This window comes from Ceratosolen solmsi, unplaced genomic scaffold (genome assembly GCF_000503995.2).
Source record: "Ceratosolen solmsi marchali unplaced genomic scaffold, CerSol_1.0 scaffold10, whole genome shotgun sequence".
In the NCBI taxonomy this organism is placed as follows: domain Eukaryota; kingdom Metazoa; phylum Arthropoda; class Insecta; order Hymenoptera; family Agaonidae; genus Ceratosolen; species Ceratosolen solmsi.
In genome coordinates this window covers 2,934,143-2,947,134 of record NW_011948412.1, presented here as the reverse complement: position 1 = coordinate 2,947,134, position 12,992 = coordinate 2,934,143, and the positions used below count along the sequence as shown (strand labels likewise).

At 23.1% G+C, this 12,992-nt stretch overlaps 1 protein-coding gene across 5 annotated transcripts in view; it reads left to right on the top strand.

Moving 5' to 3' along the window:
- The window catches only part of cpx (synaptic transmission protein complexin), a 131,581-nt gene that overhangs the window by 76,306 nt on the left and 42,283 nt on the right, over positions 1 to 12,992 (top strand). Inside the window, exon 1 of one of the 5 annotated variants that reach the window (XM_011506048.1) lies at positions 11,290 to 11,365. The exons of 3 other annotated variants lie outside the window; for them this stretch is intronic. In XM_011506048.1, the coding sequence (XP_011504350.1) occupies positions 11,353 to 11,365 (13 nt within the window). In that variant the 5' untranslated portion in view covers positions 11,290 to 11,352. Of the gene's footprint in view, positions 1 to 11,289; positions 11,366 to 11,566; positions 11,640 to 12,992 lie in introns of those variants that run through there. One more of the 5 variants, XM_011506041.1, reaches the window with a different exon arrangement.

Here is a 12,992-nt window from a genome sequence, read left to right as displayed (position 1 = left end):
ACCATGGTGCTGTAAATATTCTCTTTGATCGAGCACAGTTTACGAGAATTTACAAATATATATGACAAGATAGGGAATAGTTATGTGCTAAGGTCAGTGCAATGAATTTTTGCTGTATATTTCAGTAATGCAGTGTATGAACGTATCTCAAAAAAATCGATTAACTGATCGAATACACATGCTTCAAACAGTATTTGTATACCTTTATTATTATTGCAAAAAACATTGGTAATGTTAAACAAAACTACTGGTGTTAAAACAAAATATGTTTCAAAATTTATTGTTAAATGTACAGTATTATAAAATATACAGGATATAGTATACAGTAAATATACATAGTAAAGATATTAAACAATCGAATATGAAATAGTAAAATCTAACTTAAAATTGAGGAAATCAATTTTATTTACAAAATTTACAATTTAATTAATGCTAAATTAAATAAAAAAAATTTAATTATTCTTAAAATATAAAGTACTATGAAAATACACATAAAATTTGATTATATTAGAAATCTAAAACGTATTGTATCACTTTCAAATAAAATAATAGAAGGAAAAGAAAGAAAGAAGAAAAAAACAGAGTAAACCTAACTGCAATTGGTTTGACGAATGAAGACTGTTCTCCTATCTCGTTTTGTTTATAATTTTACGAATATCTATTGTTCAATCACTATACGTTTATCCCCTCTTCTATCTGTCTCTCTCTCTCTCTCTCTTGCTCTTTCTCTTTCTTTCTATTTCTATTTCTTTCTATTTCCGGATTTTTAAATCGTCAAAAGCTTTTGAAAAATATCTGCAAATATTTCATGGTATAAAATGAATAAACCCACTACATTTTAGATAAAATTTTTCTTAATCGAAGTTAAGATTATCTATTCTAATCAATGTGGGATTAAGAAAATCAGGTTTCATTAAAATGATAGAATTAAATACTCAATTTTAATAAAAATATATACAAAATATAGTGTTCCTGTAGATAAAAAATATGTTGTCTTACAAATAATATAATATTTGATATGTAATAATGAGCCCACATAAATATGACAATTGAAATATATATAAATGATCCTATTTAAAATATTTGAAATCATACATATGAATACTCAAAAGCTTTTTAATTACAATAACGAACCAAATGCAATCAGTGGTTTTATAATTTTTTCAAATTATCGATTTTAGAAAAGATAAAATATAAAATCGACAATAAAAATATATTTTGTAAAAATACACATTTATTTTAATTAATCTTATACAACATACATTGTTAAATCCAGATGTATAATATGTGATTATTGTTTGTATTACAAACAAGCATTACTTATATTTACAATATAAAATTCTTGAATAAAATCAGTTGAAATACATTATCAAAAGCGTACAATAGAAATTTTAAAAATATAGTATTTTATATGATCCGAAAATTTTGCTTGATGATCTTTCGATACTGGAGTTTCAAAAATAATTAAATATTATAAAATTTCTTGAACAATCGTTTATTATTTTATTTATACAAATAAATATAATTATCTATTCAATGTTTATAGTTCAATTTATAGTAATTTTTTAATAAGAGAAAAAAATTATCTTACTAATGTCTATAATAAAAATCAATAATTATATATAGAAGTAAGAATTAAAACCTTATTTTAATTAGGAAAATGAATTTTCTGTTAAAAAAAAATAATTATATGTACATTTTTAATCAGCCCTATCATTTTTAACTTTTTACTCTAGCAAATTTTATACAAAAAGAATCATAGGACCAAAAATACATACGCAACAAAGTCATCCTATCTGTTACTTTCTTTTCTTTTTTATTTATTTATTTTTATTTTAGAAAAAGATGCTAAAGCTTAAGACAAATACTGCGAAATACTTGAAAAGTTTTATGAAAAAAACTAAATTTTTTTCCTGCAGATTCACATTATAGAAATTCGATTTTTTATATTTTTTTTACATATATATACATTATAGTATATTTATTAATGCTAATACTAAATTATAAATCAAACTTTGCATTTCTTATGTAAAAACAAAAATAAAATGGTTAAGGCTTATGTAATATTGCATATGCTTTTACATTAAATTTTCATTTTTTAAAAATATGTGTTAAGTTGTCATTTTTTTATTATATTATGTTCATAATATACAATATCAATAAATATTTATGTGTTTACATATTATTTTATTAAATACTTCAAGATATATTATTTTACCCAAAAATCAATGTGCTAAACTGCATATCACATACGTATAAACTACGAATCACTATTTAATGACTTGACTGCAATTGCTGATCGTAAAGTTCAATCAATTCTAGCTTGTCTAAATAACATTAATATAAGCGAATCCCCATTAAACGTAGACGTATACGACAGAAGCATCACGCAACAAAAAAGACAATTTTCCTGACTAGAATCAAACGAGGAAAGTGCTACCTTAACACAAATGTACGGTATCCAAATAAACCCAATAAAGAATATTGAAAATAAAGTCGACTGAATAATGTTTAATTATTGTTTTATATTTACGATTATGTCAGAGTTGAAAATAAACATAGTTCCATTGGTGTACAAAAAATTTTAAATACATATGTCAATAATAAGTAATTTAATATTTTCATATTAAGGTAGCAGTAAAGTATTTATTGATATTAAATTATTTTAAAAACTCTATATTCTTAATGATATACAAATGGGTAAATTATTTTGATAAATATAATTGGTTATTTTCAATTACATTTTGATTATAAATAAGTCGTATTTACATGAGTATTTTTTAAATAACAGAAAGAGATCTTATTATGTATATTATTATATATTATTATGTATTTTAATATATTAAGAGATGATTTAATAATAAAAGAGCTCAATGGGTAGTTCTTCAGGCCCGTATAACAGATATTATATTTATGTAGATATATTATTTGTTAAAAATATATTTGCCGAAACTCTATTCAACTTTTTTCATTCCCTTGTTTTCTCATTGTATATTTATTATTGTTTATTTATTTATTTATTTATTTTACAAAAGTACAAAAGTAATTTTCAAAATATTTTAGTTAATATTATAAAATATAAATAATTAAAATAACAATAATTGAACTATAAATTATTATTTTATAAATATGCTACGTGAACTTATATAACCTAATGCGTTTTTTAAGACAGATTATGAAATCTAACGAATCATAGAAATAAAAATAAAATAATGATATTTATTATAAATAAAAACAATATACGGTGAAAATATTATATATTGCGTAATTCATCGAGCTTTATAACGAACATATACAGTGAATCAGCGACATATATAGACGGAAAGGCAGACTCAGAGGTGAACGCACGCACACGTGTATGTACGCATGATCTACATACTATCTATGTGGTAAATATAAAACCAGTAACACGAAAATATTTTGTGTATCATTAGAATAATTGCTACGCAAAATAATTAAATTATCGATAAGGGGGATGGATGTATATCGATTCAATAATATTTAATTCTGGATATGAACTCGGATAAAATTATGCCTGTCACACGAATAGCAATTTACTATTTTATAAATTGATATAAATATAGTTTTATATATCATTTCTATTTTAATTTACCATTAAAAATAATTAATAATAATTTCTTCTTTAAAAATAATTTACATAAAATACTGTCTAATTCTCTTTTCATAAATATTTTTTGATTAATTTATTAAAATTGTATTCTCTTGTGCCAGACTAATTTATCCATCTTGAAATTCTCTGTAAACTAATAAACCTCCTACAATACTCTATTAAATATCTAACATCACCTATATTTTCTTTAAATATTGAAGTGCGTGCATTTCAGTCAGAACAAATTCCTTCGATAAAAATGAGAATAAGGGGAAGAAAAGTGAAAATAGAATCCAAAGCAATTGAATCGTAATTAAGGGTGAGTCGACGGCTGTTCGGATCGTCACCGATCTCAATGGAGCTGCATTACGACACGTTCTTCGTCCCACGTAGAAAGCTGCCAAGAAAACTGCTGTAGATAATGGAAGAAGAGAATACTCAAGATAGATATAGAGGAGAGTGATAGAGAAAATAAAGAGAGGGAGAGAGAGAGAGACTAAGCGAGACAGAAAGAGAGAAGAGAGTTGCTCTTAAAGTATTTCTATATAGGCAAGCGCTAGGCTGGTATGCCAATATAACGGCAAAGAGCAGAGGTAGGCGCCTTCTATCATTCCAATCTTCACCTTCTACTCCGCTTCCTCGATGCGCATCTTCCACAATATAGACGCAGCAATCGACGCCCCCTTCAGCTTTTTTTCTTTTTTCCTATCTTGGATCTTTCTCTACACACTTATTTTCTATTATGTTAAATAATTTGCGCGTTCCTTTTTATTTTTTTATTTTTTGTATTGACATTCGATATTGAAAATTTATGAAAAAAATAGATTAAAGAAATAGAATATGTAGAACATAATTTACATTACTCTAGATATTTATTTGACTACGACCAATTTGTGAAATTTTACTTTACATTTACCGACTCTCTTAAATATTAAAAATGTAATTTACGTTTATATTGATTGTTTATTATTTATCTAGTATACTTTAATTTATTATTGTATATTATAATAATAAGGTCCCCATAACCTTATGTTTCATCGAACGAAAATATATTTTTTACAATTCCAATTAATTTTACAAATGTTCTAAAATAATTAATTTTTGCATTGATTTTCTTTATTTTAAAATATATTTTTAATAATAGAAATATCGGGATATGTAATTAAATTTATATATTTTAATACATTTTTTCATGTATGTGATTTATTTAATTTTAATTGAAATTTGCTTAAACAAAGTATTACTATGAATCATTTCTATTCTGAACCCATTTTAAATACTAATTATATCAGTATTCACTAATATGGATCAAACTTATTTCTTTAATGTCTTTTATTTGATTTTCAACGTTTTGTAAACAAAATATAAAATTATGTTACAAAGAACATTGTAAGAAATGTAGATAAATTTTAATATTTTCACGGTTTACGTAAAAAAAGACAAAGATATGAATTTACCGATAGTTGTAACAAAACTATGTCAGTGTTCAATACAATTTCCAACTAAATTATTAAATCAATCTTTATTATGCTTCTAATTTTTTATTTAATCATTCTAATTAGTTCCATTAGTTCTAAATCAAAAGTTCTTTAGCTGTTATATTATATTATAGTTGGTCTACCTTTACCATGTAATTATATTTTTTGTATCAAAGGTTCATTTTAATTCCGACATTATTAATACTATAAACTTAAGAATCCTAATATATAAAATTACTTTAATATTTATTATACATTTTCTATATTCAATAGAGTTTGCTTAATATTTTTTATAATAACACCTACAAACTCGACAGTATATATGATCAACTGCAATATAGCTGATTGTAAGTCGTTATTAACTTTAATTAGCTTCTTAGTAAAAAAATTGTTAATACTAATTAGTATGCTGTCTTCTAACACATATTCTTATAATACAAACGATTGATTTTCCCATTTAATTGAAAATTACATTCGCTCATCTAAAGTGATTAAAGTGTTCATATTAACTCTTAACTGTTTGAAAATAAATTCATTGTATTAAAAACAAATACATTTTTAATATATATATATATATATGATTAAAATAATCTGAAAAACAGAATTTTTAATTTATATTAATCAATGAATTTATTATGTGTCAAATAGTTCCTTATATATTTACTTCTAATACTATTATTATGATATAGTATTACATGCGCATAATTGAATGTAACCTAACCTATCCTTATCACCGTCGACGTAAAGTAATTGATTGGACGCAGTGTTACGAAATGTATTTTATTCGATCACTTTCATGATTACGGCTAATTTTTGCGAATGGATTCAGGTTATGTACAGCTCGACTTCAATTACTTACGCAAGTCACTTCGACTGCAGCTTTTAAATTTTCAAAAGTTTTCATGTTATTTTATTTATATTTACTTAAAATTTAATTTCAATTAAAAAGTGATAAATAACCCTTGAGTCGCATTTTTTATTTATACTTATACTATAAAATATAATTATTTAATTCAAACATATTCAATATTTAAATTACAGTGAAAATGATCAATTATTTATTAGATAATTAAAATAAAATTTCATGATAATACGAAATGGATTAATTACTATGTTATAAACATACATTTAAATGTATGTTAATTAACATTGCGTAATAATGGATAAAAAAAGTTTGAATATAAAATTCATGTATACAAAAATTTTGTTAATCATTATTGTTACATTTAATGAAACTGAATACTTTTGAAAAATCTTCCAAATTAATGAATATTAATTATTAGTAGAATCATTAGTCATATACTCAGTATTTGTAATAAATATGTATTCATATGATTGAAACTTGGAAATTTGAATGGGATAAAGGAAATATTAAAATTTTCATTAGAATTATTACATGTATTCAAAGGAAAAATTAATGAAATTTATTTTTAATTGAAATAATTTACATTTCTATATACAAAAATTGTATTTAAAAACTTAAATATAAAAAATAAGGATATTTTGCTGATGCGCAAGAATTTCAATTTTTGTTGGACGAATTCAGATGAAGTTAACTAATAGTGTAATCAATTCATTATATATTTACATTGGATATCTATTATTTCTTTACGTGAATATAATAAAAATATAGTATTTCATCTAACAGTATAAAATATTATATAATGGATTTATTATATAAAATTTCAATATTGTAAAAACCGAATTTGATATCTCATTAAATACGTAATCTGAAATTAATAAATTTATATCTATTCTTCTGCAAACTATATGTAAAGAATTTTCAACCGGATGGTAAATTACTTGCTAGTTTAGTTCAACTGTACTATATTATAATTATTCCCAATTAGCAGCAGCTGTTTGAACTTATTAAATAAATGAATAGTTTTCTATATTATTAGCAGATTTTAAATAATATTTATTTTATTTGATATTAAAAAATTAATAATTATCAATTAAATCTAAAAATAAATATTGGAAAAATATATTAATTGAATAAGTTGTTTAATGTCAAAGTATTATGATGAGAGTCTTTTGCAAAAAACGACAAATTAAAAAAATTAAATAAAACCATAGATTAACAAATTAATCAAGCACTCGCTTAATGCAAAAAATATAAATACAAAACCTATGCAATTAAATTAGCTTCTTCTTTTATTTAGAAAGAAACTTCTTCTTTCTTCTTTTATATTGATTGAGTTTTCATTGGCTTGCTTTACTGTCCCATGTTCAAATTGTCGATTAATCCTTATTTATCCTAATTACAGGTATCCTATATTCGTATTTCCAAATACATTTATGAAGTGCCACTAATTAAAAAAATATTTAATAAAATTCGCGCAATATGATTACAGATAAACAGTCTCTCAATTGATATATAGTAAAATAAAATCAAGTAAAAAGATGTAGTTAATGTGTTGTTATAAAATATGAAAAATGCATCGATGATAGGTTAAGTTATAATCAATTGAATCACATATATCAAAACTCTCATAACTAATAAAACAAAATAATGAATAAAATAGAAAAATTAATATTATAAATGTTATGAAATCTGTATATTTATATCGCTGCATTAATTAATTTTGTAATAAAAAATATAGACTAATATTCTTATCAATATAATATTTATAAACAAATAATTTAGTCAAATAATTTAGAAAATAATGTGAACATATTTGGTAATATATATTTATTTATGATGGTTATTTCTCATCAATATGGTTATTATTGAAAATTAAATGAAATAAAGGGTTTCTTCAAATATACTCTAAGATAAATATCTAAATTGAAGTTAAAATGAAGAACTCAAGGAAATTAAAAAAATTCTTTTTTAATAATTAAGGTGCAATAAATTAGTTCAATATAAAAATTATAATTTAAGAAAGATTCTTAACAATTCGGTCAACTATCAAAGTTCTATTTCTTTCACTCTCGCCCTACTTTATAAAGCATTTGCACAAGAATACTCAACACTTGACGTTCCAATTAAAGGACCATCTTCGTGAGGCTTAAGCGGACCCATTAAGACCAAACTGCAAAACTACTGCGACAACCCGATAAATCATGTGCTGTTTATTAAACGGCTTTCGAATAGCTGCTCGTGAGGGTATTCACTTAATCGTTTGGCTTTTACTCCTGCTTTTGCGTATATACGAACGTACTAGTGATCTTCTAAACTCGTCCCCATATATGCAAGAATAAGAGAGACTGGAGGAAGAAATGGGATATGAGAATTCCTAGCGTATTCTAATCTCGATCAGAGCAATTTAATTATATCCATAAGCAGACACAAAAATGATATAAGAGAATGGAGTAAGATTAATACAAAGAATTTAAAATAAAAATAAAATAATATATATTATATAGATGTATATATATCCGTTCCATGAATTGTTGATTGTTATTATGATATTTAAAATGAACGACATTTAATGTAAATATTAATGCTCTAAATTTTAAATATAAATCCTCAAAAATTTCAAAAGACATTATTCAAAGAGCATTTAATAATGTCTACTATAAGACAACAATTCCATATAATAAATATAGAAAAGAAATTTTGTTTAATATTCTCTGAAGTTATTTATTTAAATGATTAAAAATGGATATTAAAACTTATGATTTTATTAAAATTTTCATATAAAAATTTCGTTTATATTTTAGAATATTAGTATTCGATTAAAAAAAAAAATATATATATATATTTATGCTTTGTACAATATATAATTATTCTGTAAAAAAGATAAAATTTATTTATTTTTTTTAAATATTGTTGCCCCGAAAATATATTTATTAACAATTAATTTATAACTATTCATGTTGAATATGTGACAAAAAAATCTTAAATATTATAAAAATTTAATTTAAAATAAATCAAACAAAAGATAAACAAATCGAGAGTAAATTGAAGTGGTAAAATCATATTTGATACTACAAATTCGGTTATATGAATTTTACATTCACACCAGTGCGAAGACATTATAAAAAGTTTGAAGCTACACATGAGTATGCATTATGATTATGCATGCATTAAAATCTGATACATAATATTTATTAATAATAATTTAACGGATAACAAGTTAATATTCATGTTATAAAAGAGATAATAAATTGAATAAAAATTTTAAATCATTAAGGGATAAAAATCTACTTTGTCGCATTATAATTAAAATAATCAATTGACTATTTAATTAAATACTAATTTCATTGATTTAATAGGACATCCAAACCTAAAAGCGAAAATTATTAATTATAAATCATGGATTGTTATAAATAAAAATAAACAATAATTTTAAATATAATAGATTGAAATTGAAATTTATTTGAATACCATATTCTACCTTAAAAAAATCATAACAATTTCATTTATTATTATTTTTATTGTATGGATATTTCTTTTTCTTAATTTTCTGTTATAAAAGAAATAATAAATAATAAAAATTAAAAAATAAAAAATAATAAAAATTTAAAATTAATATTTGATTTTTATTATGTAGAATAATATTTAATTTTGCTATTTCTTCAAATTACGATTTTACTATTAAAAATAATTTAACAAATATTGATATAAATCTAGAATGTATAAATTATACCAGATAAAATATGTACTTGATTTAATAATATTTCTGATTTCACTATGGAACAATAATATTTTTTGTAAATAAGTTATATGAGTTTGGAAATGTATAAAATTTCCTTTATATTTGAAAGATAATTTGATTATTGTAACTTGATTATTCTTTTCTGTTCAATAATTTTTTACTGTCTTTTACTTAAATCAAGAAAGAAATAGATTCTGTTAATATCAATAGTAAAGAGAGTTTTGCTAAATTTTTTCTTTTCTCTGTGAGAAGATTTTTTTTTTAACCTGAAAAAATTTATTTTTACATCATTTTTTGTGCTATGACCCAGTGAATTTACTATTGTCTAAAAAAAGTACCTTCATCTCTTGAAATTGTTAAAAAACTATTTAACAAGATATTACATCAATTTAATTTTTGTTAAAAATGTGATGATATTGAAAAAGTAAAATCCAAACCACTTGTTATTAAAAATATGTTTAACAAATTTTCAATATAGTAAAACAATTTTTATTTATCAAAGTAATCATATAATTAACTAATCATACGATAAGTATTGGTGAAATTAATTCATTATTAATTTTTATTTCGCGTAAGTTTGGAAAACATTGCTTGAAATCTAACACTTTCAAATAATTCATAATAGTTCAATAAGCGAATTATTAAAAAGTTATTTCAATTTAAACAGATAAATAAAATCATTAAATATTAAAATATTCAATAATAAAATATTCAAATATTAAATATATAAAATATATATATATAAATATATATATATATAAAATATATAAAATATATATATATAAAAATATTCAAAAATATTAAGAAAATAAAGATGTATTTAAAAAGAAAATAGCTGCATTACAACTTTTACAAATAATTTTGTAGCCACTCTGAAATATGTGTTATGGTCTATTTTATTTTGTTTAACAATATATTGAAAAATATATAATATAAAGTATCACATATTCATAGAAAAAACTAAAATAAATAGAAAATATATATTACAGTCAGTTTTAAAAGAATTTTCGAAAAAACTTTTGAATTAAGACTTTTTTATAAATGATTGAACTTAATAAAAATAACTATTATTAAAATATTTAATTTAATTTAATATTTAATTTATTGATTTTTCAATCAAAATCAATAAAATTTACTCAACCACATTTATATTGTCTTTAAACTTAAAATTGTGACAGAGTTCAAACCAGTAAAAGCCTTATAAAGAAATTCTTTGAATCTATATATATATATATATATATATATATATATATATCACTAATACGTAGGAAACCCATTGCAAGATTTTTGCAGCACTGCATCTATATAGTCCCCATCCGTCTTATCGAGACATATGCTCGACACCCCTACTCTTGTAAAATCCAAGTGGTCAGCTCGTGTACACGCTACCGACAAACCCCGCCCGCGGACGCTTTGCGCATGCCCATGTTGCAGTGAATAGTTGAGGAGGGAGAATAATGAACGTTGCAGGTAATGGAAGATTGAAGTGAACGAAAGAGAGAACGAAAGAGAGACAGAGAGAGCTAGAGAGAGAGAACGAGAGAGAGAACGAGAGAGAGAGAGAGAGGGAGAGAGCCCGAGCGTCTTGGGCGACGAGGTCTGACTGAATCGACGCCAGTACTACTGTCGCCAGCAGCACGAGCGTCAGGCACCAGAGGCAATGGACATACTGGGTATGTCCCTCTGTCTATCAGTAGCTCGTTAACACTCGCACGATATCGTAGCTCAGCATTCGCCGACGCATGCAACCCACGCCCGCTTTGCCTTCGTGCGTGTACTCCCATTGCCAATTTGCGTAAGGGTGCGTGGACAATTTATGTATTTAAACATGCATACACACGCAACGGGTACTTACATATGCAAAAGCTCGGAATCGATGGCAAGGATGATGAATGCGTACACGTGTCGATGACTTCGTGTCATTGGATTTGGCTGCACAAGTAATTGGTAATAATAAGTGGTTTCCGCTTTGTCTTTCTTTTTTCCATTTATGTTCTTTATTGTATCCCTGTACTTTATACTTATTTTTTATATGATTTTTAAAATTGGGAATGACACTATATTTCGCTTTATTTTTATATATTTCATATCTATTAGTTCGAAGCTGTTTTCGAACAATACATTTTAAAAATCAACTACTGAACTTCTCTGTACACAGAATTGTGTTTTTTTCTTAATTGAATTTCTTAATATCGAGATATACGAGTATTTTTGTAGCATAAATGTTCTATTCTAAATGATAAAACAATTTCAAATTTAAATTCGTAATATGTACATCCCTCGTACCTACTTAAATAGAAAAAATCTATCATAACATATTCAGAATCCAATAAGATCTGTATCTGTTAAAATAGATACTAAATTTCTAACATAATACCAAATCTGTATGTCAATTTGATAATAACATTTATAACTATAGAATAATATATTATTAGCATATATAATAATAATTAATATACAAGAATTATTATCTTTAATAAATTCTATCATCTTATATTATATTTATATCAATTTTCCGTCAATTGTTTTAAGAATATATATATATATATATATATATATATATATATAATTACAGTCAAGTATCATCTTTCGTATCTAATCTTAACCATGTATTTAAGGTATTATTTATACAATTTATATTTGATGCATTATAAATAATTTGTATGCAAAAATTTCCCATAATTTTTCGGTAAACGTAAAAACACAAATAAATTTTCTGTAAAAAGTAGTTAAATTATTATAAAATACGAAAATTTATTCAACTTTTTAATAATAAAGTAACAATATTTTTTAAAAAACATCATTTCGAATTACGCCAAGATTGCGATTTTGTTTCTAAATGAGTTAATATATTGAGAGAAATTGTTATGTTTACAGTATTATTTCATATAATTTATTACTCTTTAATAAACGTATTATGAATTCATTTATCTTAAAAATCATATTTATATAATGTATTTAATATTTTTTAATAATGTCAGTGTTGTTCATTTTAATTTAAATTTCAGTATAATTTATTAATATCAATTCTTTACATAATTTCATAATTTTTATAATATATTTCTTCATTATTAATTATTGACTACATTAGTTTTAATTATTTTATTTACCTATCGTTCTATTACAAAGTATAAAATAAAAAATTTTATGTTTACTTTAAATTTAAACCATAAATATAAATGTGATGTATATATAAATACATTTGGTGAAATAGCTGAACCTATTAAGAATTTATATAAATTAAATTGTATATAATTTTTAATAAGTATAGTTGGAGTAAAATTATTAATGAGAAAATTC